Source organism: Capra hircus, chromosome 11, assembly GCF_001704415.2.
Source record: "Capra hircus breed San Clemente chromosome 11, ASM170441v1, whole genome shotgun sequence".
NCBI classification, from domain to species: Eukaryota; Metazoa; Chordata; class Mammalia; order Artiodactyla; family Bovidae; genus Capra; species Capra hircus.
Window position 1 is genome coordinate 116,243 of NC_030818.1, and position 21,655 is coordinate 137,897.

Genomic DNA, 21,655 nt, shown 5'->3' on the forward strand with positions numbered 1-21,655 from the left:
GCGAGGTGGCTGCTCCCCATGGCCTTGGTTCTGGCAGATCTCAGCAAGAGGGCTTCCCTGGTGGCTCAGTGGTAAGGACTCTGCTTGCCAATGCAGGAGACTTGGGTTCAATCCCTGATCCGGGAAGATCCCACATGCCCTGGGACAACTAAGCCCGTGTGCCGCCGCTACTGAGCCTGTGCTCTAGAGCCTGGGAGCCCCGACTACTGAAGCCCAAGTACCCTAGAGCCTGTCCTCTGCAACGAGAGAAGCCACCACTACGAAAAATCTGCATGCCACAACTAGGGCGTAGCCCCCGCTCTCTGCAGCTAGAGAAAAACACGCAGCAGTGGAGACCCAGCACAGCCAAAAACGAATAAATTTTTTAAAAAAAATCTCACAAGGTACCGTGGCTGTAACAAGATTGAGCTGCACGAAGGACCCTCTCTTCTGAGGCCTCACCCAAATTTTCTCTGGTGTCAGGAGTGCCCTTCCTGATATTCTGAAATTGGCACATATTGACTTAGCTGCCCCAAGGCATGTGGGATGCTCCCACACCAGGGATCGAAGCTGTGTCCCCCACATTTGCAGGTGGATTCTTAACCACTGGATCATCAGGGAAGCCCAACAAGAGTTTTTGAGTCAGTCCTGGGGTGGGGCAGATTTTGTTAAGTACAGAGTTGCTGGACAAGCTGGTGGTCTGGTCTCTGGGAGTGAGCAGGTATTGGAAGTTTATGCTTAGGCAATTTGTGACGCTCACATCTGAATGGGTGCAGTTTCTGGGTGGTATAAGTCCCGGAGCAGCCTGTTTGGAAAAGCCACAGAAGCTTTGGCATCTGTTTCCATTCTCAGTTTCCCCACAAGGCTGGCTGACAGCCGAGCAGTTTTTCCCTTTTACCAAGGAGAAACTGGCCCAATGAGAGGTGGAGCAATCCTAGGAAGTGACCTGTCTGCCTGTCAAGTAGCCAGTAGGTGTGTGTGCAGCGATGCCCATGGACTTGGCAAGGTTGTTTCTCAGATTCGAGGAAGGCCCTGACTTTTCCAGGAACCCTCTGCAGAATTCCTGTCCATTTGTCTTTTGATTCACACATACGTGTATATATTGGCCATGCCCCACGTTATGGGGGATCTTAGTTCTCCAACTAGGGCTCAAACCTTTCTCCCCGACACTGGAAGCATGGAGTTGCAGAGTCTTAACCACTGGACCACTAGGGAAGTTCCTCTCACTTTTGATCAAGATTATGAATTGTGTTCCCCTTCTGTGTGTACCAGAGGAAAAGGAAATGCAGGCCTTGCAGTCGTTTTTAGGGCAGAACCCAACTTTATCTGGTCCTTCACTTGCTCCACGAAGCCCCCTGACGTGAGTGACAGCAGTTTCGTTCACTGTAGACCACAGAGGAGGGGTTTCCGAGGCTGCACTGGAAGGGGAAGGGCTTCTTTGCCTCCTGCTGTAGGAATCTTTTTTTTTTTAATAATAACTTTATTTATCTGCTTACAGCTGTGCCGGGTCTTCACTGCTGCACAGGCTTTTCACTAGCTGTGGTGCGCGGGCTTCTCTTGTTGAGCATGAGCTCTAGGGCATGTGGGCGGCAGCAGTTGCAGCTCCTGGTCTCTAGAGCCCAAGCTCAGTAATTGTGACCTGCAGGCTGTTGCTCTGCGACGTCAGATCTCCCCAGATCAAGGACTGAACCCATGTCTCCTGCATTGGCAGGCAGATTCGTTACCACTGAGTCACCAGAGAGGTCCTTCTGTAGGAATCTTGCTGGAGAGATGGTGGGGGTGGGGCAGCCAGGTAGGGGCTGGATGAGAAGGGGGGGATGAGGGTTCGGAGAGGAAGTTTTTGGTTCTGCAGACCCTGAGGGGAGAATGGTTTTGATTCCGTGTCCAGTCTTCTAGCCTAATAATCCAGGGTTGGGATTAAGAGTCCAAATTCCTTCCATATCCCTGGAGTCAATGAATTTATGAAATATTTATGAAATATGCTGATTGGGCTGCTTGTTTCAGCTCTGACTGCTGAAATAAGTAGAATTATGTCACTGCTAGTTATAAAATCAACCAACTTCTCTTTTGTAAACAGAAAACAGACCACAGTGTTTGAAAATTAGCCTCCTGAATGTCCCCAGCATGACTCTGCATTCACTGCAAAATGGTCTTCTCTCAGTTTAGCAGGAATTTCATGAAGGAGGTGATTGTTTTTATCACTTTTTTTAAAAAATGGAATTTCATCTCAGTACATTGGACTCCAGACACCTGAGGGCTTTCTCTTTTTTTTAAGATTTTAAAATTTATTTTATTTTTGACTGTGGTGGGTCTTCACTGCCACATGCAGGCTTTCTCTAATTGCAGCAATCAGGGGGCTACTATCTGTTACGATGTGCAGACTTCTCATTGCAGTTTCCTCCATGTTGCCAGGGAACCTACCCCAAACTTTGAGACCTACCGTTGTAGCCCAGTTTTGCAATGTAAGATATCACTTGTGCATGTGGTTTTTCTGTTTGGTGTAAAGCAGGTATAAGGAGTTCAGTGCATGCCATCCTTCAACCCATAGCACGATCTCGTTGTCAGTGATGGAGGGATTCCTCATTTTTCTCTCGCTTTGCATTGTCAGGATAGGTATGCTGGAGTAACAACTCTAAAATCTCTGTGGGACTTCCCTGGTGGTACAGTGGTCCACTGCCTGCCAATTCAGGGGCCACGGGTTTGGTTCCGGGTCTGGGAAGATCCCACATGCAGCGGAGCAACTACTGAGCTCGCATGCCTAGAGCCTGTGAGCTGCAGCAGGTGAAGCCACCACTCGCCGCAACTCCAGAAAACGCATACAGCAACGAAGACCCACTGCGACCAAAAATAAATAAACAAAATTTAAAATAAACTCTCTGTGGCTTTGCTCATGCCGCGCACATTATGTGCCAGCAGTTCACCTGCGCTGTTACGGGGGCCTCCACCTGAGTGGAGATGCCAGCTTGGAGGGGAAAGCACTCTGTAATACTGCGACCCAGCCACAAGGGGGCAGAAGGGCACAGAGGTGGGAGAACAGGCGCCTGCCTGTGCCCGGTGTGAGCTCGCTCAGTCGCGTCCGGTTCTCTGCGACCCCAGGGGCTGCGGCCCGCCAGGCTCCTCTGTTCATGGGATTTCCCAGGCAAGACTATCGGAGTGGGTTGCCGTTTCCTTCTCCAGAGGGTCTTCCCGACCCAGGGATCGAACCCCCGTCTCCTGCGTTGGCAGGTGGATTCTTTACCACTGCACCACCAGGGAAACCAGCCCTAGAGATACAAAGGCAAAAATGCACAAAGACAAGCAGGTATTGCTGCAGTATTTTAATAGCAACGGGCTAGATAGAAGCCAAATGTCAGTCAAGGGTGACTGGTGGAATAAATAATAATATGTCTTCATAAAGCAGCATTTTCTAGAAGAACATTCTATCTGGTTCTGTGGATTCATATTCAGTATATCATTAAGGGGGGGGAAATGAAGATCAGGGCAAGTGTTAAATGAATTAGTATGCTATCATTTATCATGTGTTTATATGTTTTTAAATGAAAGGGTAAAATGGAAAAAACTTGATTATGATAGAAGGGGGAAAGAGGGTGAAGGGGACAATGTTAGGATAGAGACATCTTTGATCACTGCTCATTTTGTGGATTTGACTTTATAACCATGTAAATAGTTTACACAACTTTTAAAAATTAAAATGAAAAAAAAATCTAAAAATGGAAGCAAAACAAAGTGAATAATCCTAACCCTGATTCACGCTTGGGCCATAACCACAGAGCAAGGAACTATTCCAAATTATTTGATTGTACATCCTCAATATCATAAACCCTAAGGACAAAAAAAAAAAAACTGCAAAAGAAAAACCTTAACTTTTTCAGTAATTTTTTCGTGATAATTTTGGCATGTTATCCTGAGGGTTTAAAAAGTCCCTGATGCTGGGGAAGACAGGGTAGAAGGAGAAGAGTGTGTCAGAGGATGAGATGGCTGGATGGCACCACCAATGCAATGGACATAAACTTGGGCAAACTCCGCGAGATGGTGAGGGACTGGGATGCCTGGAGGGCTGCAGTCCGTGGGTTGCAAAGAGTCGGACAGGACTGAGTGACTGAACAACAACATAATTATTTTGGTCATTTTTGAGAAGGAGGCCTTCCGAATGACAGAAGAGTAGATGTAAGATCAGCAACGTTACATTAAAAACTCTGTAGTCTTGAGTTGAATTGAGTTCATTAGTATAAATAATGCAGAGTTTCTTCTTTAAAAAAAAAAATGGATAGTACCTATTTCCCAGCTCTACTCACTAAAACCAAGAAACAATGACTAAACCACTACCAATGAGCTCTCCTTACACTCAGATTTTGATCTAATGACCATGCCCCACTGAAAGAACACGGATGGATCCCTGGGCGGGGAAAATGAATGACTTCAGGCTGGAGCATAAAATAAATGAGACAAGTTTGAAACATCTTGTCTTGCAAGATAACGACAAAATTACCAAAGACCAGTGTGTGTGTTGGTCCCTCAGTTGTGTCCGACTCTCTGTGATCCCACAGAGTGTAGCCCACTAGGCTCCTCTGTCCATGGGATTCTCCAGGCAAGAATCCTGGAGTGGATTAGACCAGTAGAGTCATGTCAAAAAGAATTAGTCAACTTGAAGTAGTCCCCAAAAGCCAAATGGGACAATTTGAGTGACAGTAAAGATAATAACATCTATAGATTGAAGCAAATGTCAAATATATCTAAGCCACAAGTTCATAATGTATCCAATAAGAAAGCAACACTCACTGGAAAGCTCAGAAAGATGCCAAGGAACCTCTTTAGAAACTGACAAGGGGGGGAAAACCCAAAATTCATCGTCTTGGGCTCCCCAATGGGCCAGTGTTTAAGACTCTGCTTCCACTGCAGGGAACGCAGGTTCGATTCCTGGTTGGGGAAGTTCTGCATGCCTCGAGGTGCAGCCAAATAAAAAAAGAAGAAAAAGAATAGGGGAAAAAAACATTAAGAAAATTCTATCCAATATTTCCTGTACAAACCAAGCCTCAGGGGAGCCAAATAACCAAAGAAAGGAAGTTTCTCCTTAGAAGGTATGCCACTAATGAACAACAGCACCAGAATATTATTCGCAGCTCCTAAGGAAGTAGTGGGTCTATACAACAATCTTCAGGAGCTGCTGACATCAGAAAAGAGAGGCAACCAGAGATAATATGGCTCCCACTGGAAATACCTGTCATCAATAGAGCAGTCCTGTGAGAATTAACCTAACTGCACTCTAATTTAACTTCTAGCTATAACTACTGACATATAAAAAATAGGACAGAAAAGTGAACGTGTAAGTCACTCAGGCATGTCTAACCTTTTGTAACTCCATGAACTGTACCCCAACCAGGCTGGTCTGTCCATGGAATTCTCCAGGCAAGAATACTGGAGTCAGTAGCCATTCCCTTCTCCAGGGGACCTTCCCAACTCAGAGATTGAACCCGGGTCCCCTTCATTGCAGGCAGATTCTTTACCACTGAGCCGCCAGGGAAGAGAGGACAGAGGGCCATGTTAAAAGAAGCTACAGAGGTGCACTCGAGAAAACCTGGACCGCGAGGAGTACTCAGGACAAATGACCCAGTACTCGGGGTTTGTTTTATTTGATAAAATGGGTTTTTAGCCGTTTTGTTGATTTTTGGCGGTGCTCTGTCTCCACTGCTCCACTGGCTTTTCTCTAGCCGCCAAGAGTGGGAGCTGCTCTTCGTTGCAGTGTGCAGGCTTCTCGCCCCAAGTGGCCCCTTGTGTGTAGCACGGGCTCCGGGTGAGCGGGCCTCAGTAGTTGCAGCCCCCAGTCTCAGGAGCTGTGGTTCCTGGGCTCTAGAGCACAGGCTCAGTAGTTGTGACTCATGGACTTAGTAGGTCTGAGGCATGTGGCGTCTTCCTGGACCAGGGATCAATCCTGTGTCTTCTACAGTGGCAGGTGGATTCTTTGCCATTCAGCCACCAGGGAAGCCCCAGGGCTCTCTCTGTCTTTTAACAAGCCTCCAGGTTATTCCAGTATATGCTCAAGTTTGAGAACCACTGCTATGGATTAGAGATTTAAGAAGTGAACCAGCAAATTATAGAGAATGGACCTAATTCAAACAAACAAACAAAAAAACCAATGAGCCACTCAGAAACATGAACAATGACTAAATATTTAAAGGTGTTATGGAATTATTGCTGATGTTTTAGATTGGATTGTTATCCAGGTCATGGTTTGTTTTTTTTCTTTTTTAAGTTCTATGGTTATACATAAGAACATTTAGATATATATGCTGAAATATTTACTGATGAAATGTGAAGTCCAGGATCTGCTTCAGAATTGTCATGGCATGGGGTGAGAGCAGAGATGAGACAAGACTGTCTGTGAGACTATTGTTGAACCTGCTGATTTGGACATGGAATTCATTTTATTATCTGTACTTTTGTCTATGTTTGCAACGGTGTCTAATAAAAAGTTTTAGAAGCCCTCTGCCAAATAATATGAAACTATATTATGTGAAAAGGGCTGCAAATTAATACCTGTTGTTAGGTTAGTCACTCAGTCATGTCCAACTCTTTGTGACCCCATGGACTGTAGCCCACCACACTCCTCTGTCCATAGAATTTCCCAGGCAAGAATACTGGAGTGGATTGCCATTTCCTTCTCTGGGGGGACCATCCCCACCCAGGGATCGAACCCAGGTCTCCTACATTGCAGGCAGATTCTTTGCCATCTGAGCCACTACGGAAGCCTCCTAGCTATTCTGACCTAGAACAGACTGGAGCAATGAATGGGCAATGGAGAAATTGGTTTCCATAGGGGAAAGTTGAGAGAGGCGAAGAACAGGATGTCACCCAGGGAGGAAGGTCCAGGCATAATCCACAAGACAGTGGGCTCAGGCAGGCATTAATAGGTAGGCGCTGGGGCTCAGCATGGCATTGCATAAATGGGAAACAGGCTTGATGATGGTGGATTGTGATGATGGAAATTTGGGGTTTTGATTTGGCCTATGTCATCATCCTACACAAATTAGGGAGGGCATCTGCTCTGTAGTCCCCCAAATCACTCCTTACCTGCTGGGAGGTAAGAAGCTTGTCCTTTGGCGCCACTCGTCCTCCCCCCAGCAAGGAGGAAGGTCCACACTCCTGTCACATTGCACTTTCAGGAGCATGGCCACGCCTTGGTCCCTCCCACCTGGCATTCTCCTAGGGATCAGGTGACAGGCAGGCTTCTGACCCATCAGGCACTATTTGGAGACACAAAGCCATGGATGATAGTTTTCTTTCTTCTTCTTTTTTTTAATCTTTTTAGTTTTTGGCCACGTGACACATGGAATCTTAGTCCCCCAACCAGAGACTGAACCCGTACTCCCTGCATTGGAAGTGTGGAGCCTCAACCGCTGGACCACCAGAGTACTCTTGTATTTTTCCTGGAATGATAGGGCTTTTTTTCTTCTGAACTTTTATAGCCAATTAACAATGTTGTGATAGTTTCAGGTGATCAGCGAAGGGACTCAGCCATACGTATACATGTATTCATTCTCCCCTAAGCCCCCTCCCACCTGGATGACAGTTTTAATAGTGACCTGTAACAACACAGGGAAGCAGATCTGCAGGCCTAAGTTCTGTTGCTAGAGAAATCACAGCTGATCCCAGAAGAGTCAGAAGGAACTCTTGACCGTGTTTCACTCTGACATAATACAAAGAGAGGCATCCTAGGCACCATCTTGGTGGAGGGCTTGATCACTAAACTGGCAACACACTCCCTCGGGCGCCACCTCACGCCAAGGGCAACACAAAGAACTGTTCAGTAGGACATCTGGGATGAAATCTCACCTGGATGAACGTGATTTCCCGATGACTCAGCTAGCATCTAAGTTGTCTTTTGAACACCCACACCCCCACCAACTCACAGCACCAGAGAGAGTGTTCGAAACTCAGTCACTGGAGGGTGTCCCCACTGGGCTCCTCCATCAGGAGTAGAAGGCCCTGGAATCAGTGGTTTGCAATGCACATGTGCCCAGTTGTGTCGAACTCTGTGACCCCATGGACTGTAGACCACCAGTCTCCTCTGTCCAGGAGATTCTCCAGGCAAGAATACTGGCTGCAGGGCCGGGGTGGGGGGTGCCATTCCCTTTTCCAGGGGACCTTCCCAACCCAGGGATGAAACCCGTGTCACTTTTGTCTCCTCCACTGGCTGGCAGATTTTTTCCCAGCTGAGCAACCGGGGAAACCGGGACCCAACGGTGACTCGAGCGTTTTCTTAAACTCTCCATGGGCAGATGTTGCCTTACCAGGCTCCCACATAGCCAAGCCAAATTCCTATTGACAGAGCAATCCTACATCATCTCTGTGTTCCCTTTCTCATTTGTTTATCCCAGTTTATTCCAGCCTAGACAGGAGAGAGCTGGGTATCCCCTCCTGGGAAGAACTGGGCTAGCTCACGGTCAGGAAGAGGCCAGATGGACAGGGATGAGCAACAGACTTTATTTTTTCAGTTATAATACCAGGTTATGTTTCGAGACATGGTTTCTCAAAAGGGAATTCATTCAGGCAGAATCTGCACATAAAACTCTGGCTCCTTGGTCTGGAAGAATCTGTGTGGGGGTCCAGCCCTGCCATGACACTCTGGTGAGAAGGCCAGCCGCGTGGCACAAAGGGAAGTGCAGACAGAAGGACGGGCCGAGTCGTGGCAGGAACCCGCCCCCCACGCCACAAGCACAGGGGCGTGATTCACCCTCAGTGTGCCTGGAGGCCTGACTCTAGCGATACAGACGCTGGGCCACCATCTCAGACACAGGCCATAAGCTCCTCCCTCCCCAGCTGTTTCAAACTCGTAATGCCACTCATGCAGCATTTTGACAAGCTGCCTGTTACCCTGTTAAAACAAAAACAAAGATTTGAGAAAGTGCATCATCTAACGGGAGACCATAAAGCAGAAGAACGTATGACAGCAATAGGTTGGGCTGTGGGTTTGCACTTCAGCATCGTGGGATGGCGTGCGGTGCTGTCCTGGGAGCCACGGGGACAGGCAGGCGGGGAGAGGTGTCTGCTGCGGCCCACGCCCGCAGCTACGTCTCTGCGGAAGAGAAACGAGCCCAGGCTGCTGCACCCCGCGACCTCAGGACCCCCTCAGAAGTCATAAGGGGACACAAAGATGGTGACCTTGGACACGTGGCTGGCCTGGAAAGAGCGGTCCAGGTATTCGGACATGTCGACGTCCACCTCCAGCGTCTGAGGCCCCTCCAAGGTCTGGACCAGAATCAGCTCCCCAGTCTGGCGGTCGGAGCGCTGCATCACGAAGTGGCCGCGGCTGTTCCCACCCACGATCCCGAAGCGCAGGCTGTTGGGCCCCGGCCGACCAGGGGCTGAGGCTGTGGCCATGCGGAAGAGTGTGATGGGCGTCTTCAGGTTGGAGGGCAGAGACAGGTAGTGGAAGGAGATTGTCTTGGGCATGTGGCGGCAGGGCCTGCTGTCCATGGGGCAGGGGTTCCGCTCACACTGGCTGGAAGAGAGGCAAAACGTGGGGAACACTCAGCCTTGGGGAAAGTCAGTGGGGGCTGCTCTGACCAGGCCGGTCTGTCCCACCTGCCTTCCTAAAGAGGCACTGGAGTGACTCCTCCAGCCATGTGTTCTTTGACACAGGCACTCCAAAACCACAGGCCAGGGAGCGTGGCTGGGGTCAGGGCAGGAAAAGGTGCTTCCTTGACCCATCTGTGCATGTATGTCTGGGTGTGCGTGTATGCTTATACAGGCTATTACTACCATTTACATACTATGCTATTACTACTATAGCATGCTATTACTACTGTTTCCGACTCTCTGCAACCCTCTGGACTGTAGCCCGCCAGGCTCCTCTGTCCATGGAATTCTCTAGGCCAGAAGTGGAGTGAGTTGCCGTTCCCTTCTCCAGGAGATCTTCCCAACCCAGGGATCGAACCCAGATCTCCTGCATTGCAGGAGGATTCTTTACCCTCTGAACCACCAGGGAAGCCCTTTTTCTTTCACTGTTTGTGTAGAAAAATAAAGCCGGGAAAGATTCAATGATGATGGTGCTAGCATTCGAACCAGGTGCCCCTTCTAGAGTGCTGAGACCCCAGCAGTTAGCTGGTGACATCCTAGAGTGTGGTTCTCCACATGTGGTGAGCTTGCCAACCAACCAGTGTTCTTTCTTTCTTTTTGTCAGTGTGTCACGGCTTAAGGGATCTTAGCTCCCCAACCAGGGCCACAGCGGGGAAAGCACTGGGAACCCCCAGTGTTCATTCTTGAGCAGGACACTCTGCCTTCCGTAGGCATGTGGAGTCAAGGTCCTGTGAAAGTGCTTTGATAGTTTTTTTTTTTCTTCATCTCATTCAACACAAGCGTGAGTGCTAAGTTGATTCAGTTGTGTCTGACTCTTTGCAACCCCAGGGACTATAGCCTGCTAGGCTCCTCTGTCCATGGACTTCTCCAGGCAAGAATACTGGAGCGGGTTGCCATGCCCTCCTCCAGGGGATTTTCCTGACCCAGGGATCGAACCCATGTCTCTTACGTCTCCTGCACTGGCAGGCGGGTTCTTTACCCCTAGCGCCATCCAACACAAGAGATAGATGCAGTTTAGCGATTCTGGTGACTCAGATCATCCCCGTTAAGGAGGTCAAGCGGCACTTCTGGCTGTTCATCAGGGATGTCTGCCAAGGCCCGACATACAGGCCCCTCCGTCCCTTCACGACGTGACACTGCAGAAAGACCCTGGTGTCTTCACTCTCGGCGAATAACTGCCACCAACTTTCTGGCTGCTTCTAACCTGCTGTAGCCCCCACAGCTGTCCAAGGAGCTGCTTCGCTGGGTCAGTGCATTCTAAAGACAATGCTGAGGCTCTTGTGATCTCTCTCAGAGAAAATACGCGTTGTTTGTGATAGTTGCAGTTATTCTCCTTAAAAGCCTGTCTTCATCTTTCGAAGAAAAAACAGTCTGTGAGGGGCTGAGGTTCCTGGAAATCAAAACTAGTACCAGCAGCAAAGAAGAGTGATATTACGCAAAGTGTACAGATGCCCTGTGAACACAGGGAGTGATCCTCTTCTGAATCTGTGTCCCATACATACCTCCTGGCAGCCTCACCACTGCCCTCTTCCCCCCAGTGGCCTCCCTGTCCTCAGGGGAGCGCTCAGGAACATCATTCCTACTACCCAGGGCAGCAGCATACTCAATGCAAACCCTGAAAGGAGAGAGAGGGAAGCTCCGAGAAGCCAGACACAGCGCCGTGCCTTTCATCAGACATACTTGTGCCTTCTCCCGAGAACATCTAGGGAGAATGCAGCCCACCCCTGGGGAGGCCTGGGTGAAGGGTGAACGCACTCAGCTGAGGGTGGCCCTAGTCATACTCACAATGGAGATGTCTTCACGTAGCTCACGTTGCTGCTGCCCTCGGGGCACTCTGGGCTGACGCACTGGAAGCCTCCTCCGGTGTTGATGCACACGGTCCCCCGGGGGCACACAGGCTGTGTGCTCACACATTCATCGACATCTGAAACACCAGGTGAGGCAGAGTGCGGGTAAATGGAGCTTGGGATGAATATATGCACAACACTCTATATACAGCAGACAACTAGTAAGAGCCTACTGTGCGCAGCACAGGGAGCTCTACTCAATACTCGGTCATGATCCATATGGGAAAAGAATCTAAAAAAGAGCTGCTCTTCAATCACCAAGCCATCTCTCTTTGTGACCCAAAGGACTGCAGCACCCCAGGCTTCCCTGTTCTTCACTATCTCCCTGAGTTTGCCCAAAGTCATGTCCATTGAGTTGGTGATGCCATCCAACCATCTCATCCTCTGTCGCCCCCTTCTTCTGCCCTCAGTCTTTCCCAGCTTCAGGGTCTTTTCCAACAAGTCAGTTCTTCACATCAGGTGGTCAAAGTATTGGAGCTTCAGCTTCAGCATTAGTCCTTCCAATGAATATTGGTTTCCTTTAGGATTGACTGATTTGATCTCCTTGCAGTCAAAGGGACTCTCAAGTGTCTTCTCCAGCACCACAGTTGAAAAGCATCAATTCTTTGGCACTCAGCCTTCTTTATGGTCCTACTCTCACATCTGTACAAGACAACTGGAAAAACCACAGCTTTGACTATCCGAACCTTTGTCTACAAAGTGATGTCTCTGCCTTTTAATATAGTGTCTAGGTTTGTCATAGCTTTTCTTCCAAGAAGCAAGCATCTGTTAATTTCTTGGCTGTGGTCACCATCCTCAGTGATTTTGGAGCCCTAGAAAATAAAGCTGCCATTGTTTCCCCTTTTTCTCCTTCTATTTGCCATGAAGTGATGGGACAGGAGGCTGTGATCCTAGTCTTTTGGATGTTGAGTTTTAAGTCAGCTTTTATACATATATGTATAACTAAATCACTTTGCTGTATAGTAGAAATTAACACAACATTGTAAAGCAACTAAACTCCGATAAAAATTAAAAATAAAATCCATGGATGGAAAAAAAAAAAAAGAATAGTGGGCACCCAATGAGGAAGAAGATCTCCTGCCACCCATCCATCACTGATAGGCCCACATGAATGGCACCAGCAGACACTGCAAAAGGTGCTGTACACGCAGTGAACTTTTCAAAGTGTCCAACGCTGATTCTGATAACTGGAAGCCCTGTCACTCTTAACTATTAGAAATCCAGGTCTGATGGCAGCCCTGAGGAGCTCCCCTCCCCAGGACCCCATCCTCCCCCTCCGGACGTGACAGGTTTCAGAGGCGCTGGAGGGCACGAATGAGTGTCACTGGTCACAACACTTCTCTCGACTTGCCTCCCCCTCAGTCAGCGAGACCTAGAGTCTGCCCTCTGTGGCTAATATCATGCCCTTTATATGTCCTCTGTTCTTCACATATTCAATGAGCTCCTGGCCTGGAGGCCAGGCTTCTTTTCAAACCCCACACAATCCTATAGGGGCCTTTATGAATACTCGTAGGATAGAAGGAAAGGTGGATAGATGATCGAGAGATGGACGGATGATGGATGGGTGGATGATGGAAGGATGATGGCTATCTGGATGCCTTTTCCTCTAGTCCCAGGTTACCCACTCCTCTGAGCCCAGCCATGGGGCCCCACTAGGACGTCACTGGGCAGCTCCCTGTTCACTTGGATTCCATGTCAGTCCGTAGAAAGAGCCCTCTGCCCTCCCCTCCTCCCCTAGTAGTTCCGAGCCACAGTCTGGGACCACCTTCCTCTGCCGCAGCCTCACTCACCCTCACAGCTCTTCCCGTCAGCCAGAGTCCGGTATCCACTGGGGCAGACACAGCGGTAGGAGCCAGGGGTGTTCACACAGGCGTGCATGCAGAGCTGGGGGCGCCCCTCCTGTCCATAGAGCTCGCATTCGTTCACATCTAGGGACAGAAGTACCCAGTATAACTCCAGGAGCCACCAGTGGGCAGCCACCAGCTATGACCCAGGATGGCTGCTGTGTCACCATCGGTGGCAGCTGTGGCTAGCAGGCGGGGTCTGCAGTGGCCGCCAAGGCTGATCCCCTGCAGAGGACTCAGAAGAGACGCAGGAGTGCTCCCCGTTCTCCCAAGCCAAGGACCTGGAGGGCCGAAGGGATGAGGTGAGGGAGCTGATATGGGCAGGGACCCTGGGCCGCTCCTCTAAGGCTGATGACTACCTGGGCAGATCCTGCGAGGCTGCCAAGTCCAACCTGGCAAGTACCTTGCTCCCCAGGGAGCAAAGCGTGGGGCGGCGGACCCAGACTTCCGCCCTGGTTCCCCGCCGCGCCTTAATCCTTCTCATCTTTGGGAACGGGTGTAAGACAGCTTCTGTGGCTGTAAAATGAGGCCGTTAGCAACAACTGGGCAACTCTTGGCGTCCGACTCCAGTACTCTTGCCTGGCAAATCCCATGGACGGAGAAGCCTGGAAGGCTGCAGTCCATGGGGTCGCTAAGAGTCGGACACGACTGAGCGACTTCACTTTCACTTTTCACTTTCATGCATTGGAGAAGGAAATGACCACCCACTCCAGTGTTCTTGCCTGGAGAATCCCAGGGACGGGGGAGCCTGGTGGGCTGCCGTCTCTGAGGTCGCACAGAGTCGGACACGACTGAAGCGACTTAGTAGCTGCAGGCAACTCTTAGGTTGAAACCGCTGGTTTGAGTGATTTTCAGATGGAAGTCTGATAATCCAGGAAGAGGTTTGCAAAAGTGGGCCAGTCAGTAAGACTAAGCAGAGAGGGGCCCAAAGAATGAGCCCAAGCCCCTGCACAGCTCTGGGGACAGGGATGGGGTATGGCGAGGGGCTGTCATTCTAGCTCCGCCCTGCCACCTGCCCCGCAATCCTAGCAGGGAGGGAGAGGGACTTCTGCACGAGTGCGCATGACTAGGGGTAGACCGGGGACCCCTGAATGCTTTCTTAGAACCGCCTCCCAGGTCTCCGCGCTAGCTGTGTCCTAGCAACCATCAGGTCCACACCTACTTACCTAAGCAGCAAGATGCGGGGCTTTCTGAGAGCACGCCCAGGAAGCCACCCGCCCACTCGCACCTACATCTGGGCGCGGGCGCACCCCCCGGGAGGGCGGCAGGTAGGAGCCCCTCTCCCCACGACCCCCGCGTCCCCTCCCCGCGATGGAGCCCGCGCCTACCCTGGCAGACGCTGTCGGCGGCGGCGCCGCTCAGGTGGAATCCGGCTTCGCAGCTGCAGTGCTGCGTCCGCTCCACCTGCGCGCATCGCGGCGCGCGGCTGAAGGCGGCGTCCCCTGCCTCGCTGCCCTCGGGGGCGGCTGCGGGGAGAAGACATCCTCAGGGCCGGGCCTGGCGCACCTGGGCCTGACCTTGGGGGAGCCCCGAGATCGGGGCGCGGCCCCTCCTCAGAGCTTACTCTGGAGTAGGGAGAGGAAAGACACGGAATTAACCGAAACTCGGCCGGTGAGCCAGCGCCCACCCCAAACGGGCGGAAGACAAGGGGACGCGCCCGAAAAGAACGATGCACGAAAAGCAGGCGACACAACCGCACCCAGAGGACCACAGTGAGGTGAGAGCCGCGTTTCACTTTCAAAGGCGTAAAGCACCAGGGCCCTAGCAGTGAGCACTGGAGGTTAAAACTACGGAGCTTATCGAAATAATGCCACTTGCGGCCACATGGATGGACCTAGAGATTGTCATTCTGAGTGAAATCAAAGACAGATAGCATATGATATCACTTATTTGTGGTATCTAAAACCAATGGTACAAATGAACCTATTTACAAAACAGGAATAGAGTCACAGCTGTAGAAAACAAACTTATGCTTACCAAGGGGTAACGAGGGGAGGGATAAGTTGGGAGATTGGGATTGACTATACACCCTACATTACTATATATAGTAGTATATATGTATATATATATATGTTTCCCTGGTGGCTCAGTGGTAAAGAATCCACCTGCCAATGCAAGAGATGTGGGTTCAATCCCAGGGTCAGAAAAATCCCCTGGAGAAGGAAACGGTAACCCACTCCAGTATTCTCACCTGGAGAATTCCATAGACAGAGGAGCCTGGTGGGCTACAGTCCATGGGGTCGCAAAAGAGTTGGACACAACTGAGTGACTAAGCAGTAAGAGCAACAATGTGTGTGTGTGTGTGTGTGTGTGTATACTGGGCTTCCCTGGTGGCTCAGACGGTAAAGAGTCTGCCTGCAGTGCAGGAGACCCAAGTTCAATCCCTGGGTTGGGAAGATCCCCTGGAGAAGGAAATGGCAACCCACTCCAGTATTTTCGCCCGGAAAATCCCATGGAAGGAGGAGCCTGGCAGACTACAGTCCATGGGGTTGCAAAGAGTCAGACACCATTGAGCAAACATATCAATGCATATAATATATATATTTTAGAAAAGAATCTAAAAAAGAGTGGATATATGTATATGTATAACTGATTCACTTTGCTGTATAGCAGAAACTAAATCAACTATACCCCAATAAAAATTAATTTTAAAACACTTTAAAAAAAAATCTATGGAGAGACTTCCCTGGAAGTCCAGTGGTTAAGACTCTTACATCCCATGCAGAGGGTGCAGGTTCGAAACCACGCTGCATGGCATGGCTAAAAAGTAAAAATTCAAAAAAAAATCTACATAGCTTAAAACACTACCTTTTTTTCTGGGTTCTTTTTTTGTATTTTTAAAATATTTTCCCAAAGTGTCGAAAGTTTTTGTTTGTTTCAACCAAGAATATAAATCAGTGTTCTAATCAGTGAAAAAAAAAAGTGTTAATTTTTGAAAGCTTTCAAAGGATTTCAGACTCTCCATGGTTAAAGGGATTGGTGGTAAATGTTATCTGATGCACAAGAGGACACTTAGTCATCCCGCTGGAGTCATCAAATTCATCCAGACAGAGAACAGAATGATTGCTGGGGAGATGGGAAGAAGTTGTTTCATGGGCACAGAGTTTCAGTTTTGCAAGGTGAAAAAAGTTCTAGAGGTGGATGGTGGTGATGGTGAACGTAGTTAATGCCACTGAACCACACACTTAAAATGGTAAATTTTGTTATGTATACTTTACAATGTGAACAAAAACGGTGAATGTGTTTTGTTTTGTCTTTTTTTAAGTAATTAAAGAGAGGCTCCCCTTGGGAGCCAGAAAGACAGGGGCAGAGCTGATGAGAAGGAAGGCTGTAGGCTGGGGGGCCAGGTGAGCAAAAAGCCAGAGGTGTGCTGGGCTGTTGTTCACATTGTTCACGGGGATCCTGTAAGGACATAAACTAGCTTCAGATGCGCCTGCTCATTCCCTCCTTCCACTTCCTCGCAGAGATTCCTGTCATAGGAATAATTTCTATATTAACTGTGCCCCGGACCTGAGGATCCAGGAGCCTGAGGATCTGTGGCCTGGAGCCTGCAGTTTCCAATAGTGAACGCCCAGACAGGTGGGGCTTAGATCCAGTGTCCAGGATCAGCACAGTTGGGTTGAAATGTAGCTATTTCTTTTTCCTTCCTGGTACTAAGTAGGAGGAGGAGTGGGGCTGTTTCCACACAGGGCAACTCCAGGGACAGGCACTGTCAAGGGGCCTCAGGCTCTCCCTGAGAAAGCACCCAGAAGGGTGACTCAGCTGAATGGAGTCAAGACACGTTAAGCAGCAAATCCCTGGGGACAAAACTTAAACTGGACCTTGAGCTGGCTCCAGTGGAAAGATACCAAGTACTGACAAAGCTTGTTCTCGGCTAACCACCAATTCCTTCCCCTATACTGAGGTTCTACTCAGAAGACAACCACACAGACACCCCAGGCTTTTCTGGCAACGGAACAGGACATCTTTAGGGTTTGACTTTCTTAGATGAGAAAGGGTGGCTCAGGGAATCCCCTGGTGATCCAGTGGTTAGGACTCAACTTTCACTGCTGAGGGCATGGGTTCAGTTCAATCCTCGGTCAGGGAAGTAAGATCCTACAAGCTACATATGGGGGAAGCCAAAAACAAAAAGATGCTTGTAGCATAGCATGGCACTCCCCGCCCCCATCTCCCATAGACTCCTTATCATCAGATTTTCTTGGCACCTGCAAAAACAGTCACGACTGAGTGACTTTCACTGCAAAAATAGCCACCATGTGGCACCTAGACCTCTGGCTGCAGAAATGCTGGGACTCAAATGTGGATCATAACCTCATCACCAGTTGAACGTCTAGTTTACCCAGCCCTGAAAATACTCTATCAGTAACTATGGATTTTGCATGGAACATTTGCAGGAGAAGCTGTTCTGCTGATATGCAGAGGAAAGTCAACCACGTGAAGGTGGCAGCAAGGAAGCTTCTCAGGCCAAGTTCCAAATCTGGAGGGTTTTAGGGTGGGGCTCAGTCCTTGCACTTGCATCTTCTTCCGAGTGTGTGTGCACATGTGCTCAGTCATGTCTGACTCGCTGCAACCCCGTGGACTGTGGCCCACCAGGCTCTTCTGTCCATGGAATTCTCCAGGCGAGAGCACTGGAGTGGGTTGTCATTTCCTACTCCAGGGGCTCTTCCCAATCTGGGACTGAACCCACTTCTCCTGCATCGGCAAGTAGATTCTTTAACTGAGCCACCTGGGAGGGACCAAAACTCTGGTTCCACAAGAGAACTAAGCGCCATCCCAAATAACCATCTCAGAGGGATCTATGATGTGAACCAGAGAGAACATCCCACTGGTCTGCCTTTGGTGTCCCATGACTAGGGCCCTCCCTTCTCGATAACGGACTGTCCTCCCCAGCCCTATAGCTGCTACATACCAGTCTGGGCCTGATGCTGACAGCGGCTCCCAGTCCTTCCGGGAGGACAAATGCATCTGTACTGGTTGACACCTTCCACACACGTGCCACCATTCTGACAAGGCTGACTGGAGCATTCACTGATATCTAGGAAAACAAATAAATTTCAAATATAGGCATGAGTTCTCATTCTAAAACAAAACACAAAGGTGGGGTCACTTTCTTTTCATGACAGGATGACTCCAGCTTGTGACCACTCCCCATCCCACTCTGTCCTTGCCTCGGCCTCTTCCAGCAACAGCAAGAGCTGGGAGGGAGCCAGTGGGGCTGAGATGTAGCCCACCATGCATGCCACAAGCCACTGACCCTGGCACACACTGTGCCCACCTGGAGCTCTGCCTGCGAGAGTTGCCCATCTTTCAGCCCAGTTCTACCCAGAGGCGCCATTTTCTAATTTGCAGTGTAGATACTGCAGCTGGACAGAAGGAACCGATGTTGTCCTGGGCCCGCACTGCCTGTAAGTAGAGTTTACTGCCTCTCAACTCCGCCCCTATCAGCCAGTGCCCAGGTAGAACCCTCTTTGAACAGGAACTCAATTCAAGGGGTTATAAGAGGGAGAGATGGCCCATAAGAATGGTCAGAGATGGAGAAAAATAACTCTTTCCAAATTCCCACCCTGTGGGAATAGGGAGGAGTTAACCTTAACCCTTAATTTTTCCTTTTCCTGAAAAGGAAAACGTTCCTTGTTTATAGACAAAATAGTCCTGTGAAAAATGTATTAAAGTGAAAGTGAAACTCGCTCAGTCATGTCCAACTCTTTGCTACCCCAGGGACTATATAGGCCATCACATTCTCCAGCCCAGAACACTGGAGTGGGTAACTTTTCCCTTCTCCAGGGAATCTTCCCAACCCAGGGATCAAACCCAGGTCTCCTGCATTGCAGGTGGATTGTTTACCAGCTGAGCCACAAGGGAAGCCCAAGAATATTGGAATGGGTAGCCTATCCCTTCTCCAGCAGATCTTCCCAACCCAGGAAGAGAACCAGGGTCTCCTGCACTGCAGGCAGATTCTTTACCAACTGAGCTATCGGAGAGACACATTAAACATGTTCAACTATTTAATAGGTTGAGTGAATTCCCTGGCAGTCCAGTGGTTAAGATTCTGTGCTTTCACTGCTGAGGGTCCAGGTTCAATTCCTGATTAGGAAACTAAGATCCTGCAAGCCACATGGAGCAGTCATAAAATAAAATAAATATGTACTAGGCTTTAATAGATTTTTCTCTGTGTGGTAGATTATGGGTAATTTTTCTTTGTTTATTGACAATTTTTTATTTGTTGTTGTTCAGTCGATAAGTCATGTCCAACTCTTTGCAACCCGATAGACTGCAGAATGCCAGGCTTTCCTGTCATTCACTGTCTCCCAAAGTTTGCTCAGACTCATGTCCTTTGAGTCAGTGATGCCATCCAACCATCTCATTCTCTGTCACCCTCTTCTCCTCCTTTCCCAGCATCAAGGTCTTTTCCAATGAGTCGGCTCTTCCCACCAGGTTGCCAAAGCATTGGAGCTTCTGCATCAGTCCTTCCAATGAATATTCAGGATTGATTTCCTTAGGATTGACTGGTTTGAGCTCTTTGCTGTCCAAGGGACTCTCAAGAGTCTTCTCCAGCACCACAGTTCAAAAGCATTTTGTTAACAATCTTCCATTTTTCCACAGTGAACATTTCTAAATTTTCTAATGAGGAGACAATGATTTTAAGCCCTCAGGCCACATCCACTCGCTATGAGTTCCTTAGGCCCAGTTTCAGGGCACAGGCCATTTCCACCAGGAGGAGTGATTTGTCAGTTCACTGACCTGACCACAGCATCTTGGGAAAGAAACTGGAAGCACTTCCTTGTTGGCCTCAGAGCATCCTTTCCTGCTGTGTCTATCAGGAGGCAGAGGAAGGTGCTTTGCTCTTGATGAGAACAGCAGCCTTCCTGTGGGTGGGTTGGCAGAGACTCTGGCTTCCCTCAGCCTCCTTGTAATTGGGAAGTTATGCAGACAATTACATGGATTCCGTTCATTGCGAAAGGACCCAGACCATCTGAAATGCTGCTTCTCCCTGGGGAAGGAGCCATTCCAATTTCTCAGTAAACTCGGCCTGGGGAGGGAGCCTCAGCTTCCTGCCCCCCGCCCACTCCGCCCCCCACCCCACCGATATGTTCTCTCTGCCGATGACCAGTTTTCAGGAATGTGTCTGAAACAACACAAATGCACCAGCGCATGGAATTCCTGTTCCTGCCATCTTGCTCCCCAGCACAGTCTGAAAGTGGGCCGGCCGGTCACTAGGCTGAGAACCTGAGAATCTTTCAGTCTGGCTCTGCAGCGGGGTGGGGACCAGCACCAGTGTGAGTCCCCCGCAGGGCCTGCGGTGGGAGGCACTGAGCCTGGCTGTACTTGGCTGGTGTGGGTGAGGATAGGGTAGGGTGGGATGGAGTTGTTCACGTGATAGAGGAATGAAGAGATGCCCCATGACCCTGTGTGCTAGCACCTGTCTGGATCTTGCCACCCAGGATTTTCATTTCTTAGACAAGCTCCATTCAGACTCTCATTTCTTATCTTGATACACTGTCAGGCATTCCATGGCCCAGTGCCCAGTTCTGGCACACTCTCTGTGTCCTGACTGAAGTACAGCTGTCATCACATTCAAGTCTGTCCAAGCTGTGGCATTTAGTTGAGTGCATGATGACTTCAGAACTGTAAAGAGGACCGACCTAAATAGACATTTCTCTGAGGAAGATACAGATGGCCTACAGGAAAGTGAAAAGATGCTTGACATCACTAGTTATTAGAGAAACACAAATTAAAACTACAATGAGATACCACCTCACACAGGTCAGAATGGCTATCATCAAGAAGTCTGCAAATAGCAAATGCTGGAGAGGATGTGGAGAAAAGGGAACCCTCCTACACTGTTGGTAGGAATGTAACCTGGTACAGCCACTATGGAGAACAGTATGGAGACTCTTCAAAAAACTGAAAATAGAACTACCATATGATCCAACCAACCCACTCCTGGGCATATATCCAGAAAAGATGGAAACTCTAAATCAAAAAGATACATACACCCCAGCGCTCATAGTGGCGCTATAGCATCCATCAGCAGACAAAAGGAGACAGATGTGGTACATGTATGCAGTGGAATATTATTCAACTATAAAGAAGGATGAACTACCACCAATTACAGCAATGTGGATGGACCTAGAGATTCATGCTAAATGAAGTCAGACAGAGAAAAACACCACAAGATGTCACTTACATGTGGAATCTAACAAAATAATACAGATCGACTCATTTACAAAACAGACACAGGCTCACAGACATAGAAAACAAAATTATGGTTACTAAAAGGGAAAAGAGGGATAAATTAGGAGCATGGGATTGACAGATACTAGTTAGTATATAGGGCTTCCCTGGGGGCTCAGACGGTAAAGAATCCGCCTGCAGTGCAGGAGACCTGGGTTCAATCCCTGGGTCAGG

At 49.2% G+C, this 21,655-nt stretch overlaps 1 protein-coding gene across 2 annotated transcripts in view; it reads right to left on the minus strand.

Annotated features, from left to right (window-relative positions):
• Positions 8,439 to 21,655, minus strand: part of FBLN7 (fibulin 7) — a 57,069-nt gene continuing 43,852 nt past the window's right edge. For both annotated transcript variants that reach the window (XM_018054800.1, XM_018054801.1), the window contains exons 4-8: positions 18,156 to 18,281; positions 14,575 to 14,712; positions 13,193 to 13,330; positions 11,341 to 11,479; positions 8,439 to 9,478 (exon numbers count right to left, since the gene is read on the minus strand). In XM_018054800.1, coding sequence (XP_017910289.1) covers positions 9,106 to 9,478; positions 11,341 to 11,479; positions 13,193 to 13,330; positions 14,575 to 14,712; positions 18,156 to 18,281 — 914 coding nt within the window. In that variant the 3' untranslated portion in view covers positions 8,439 to 9,105. The remainder of the gene's footprint in view (positions 9,479 to 11,340; positions 11,480 to 13,192; positions 13,331 to 14,574; positions 14,713 to 18,155; positions 18,282 to 21,655) is intronic.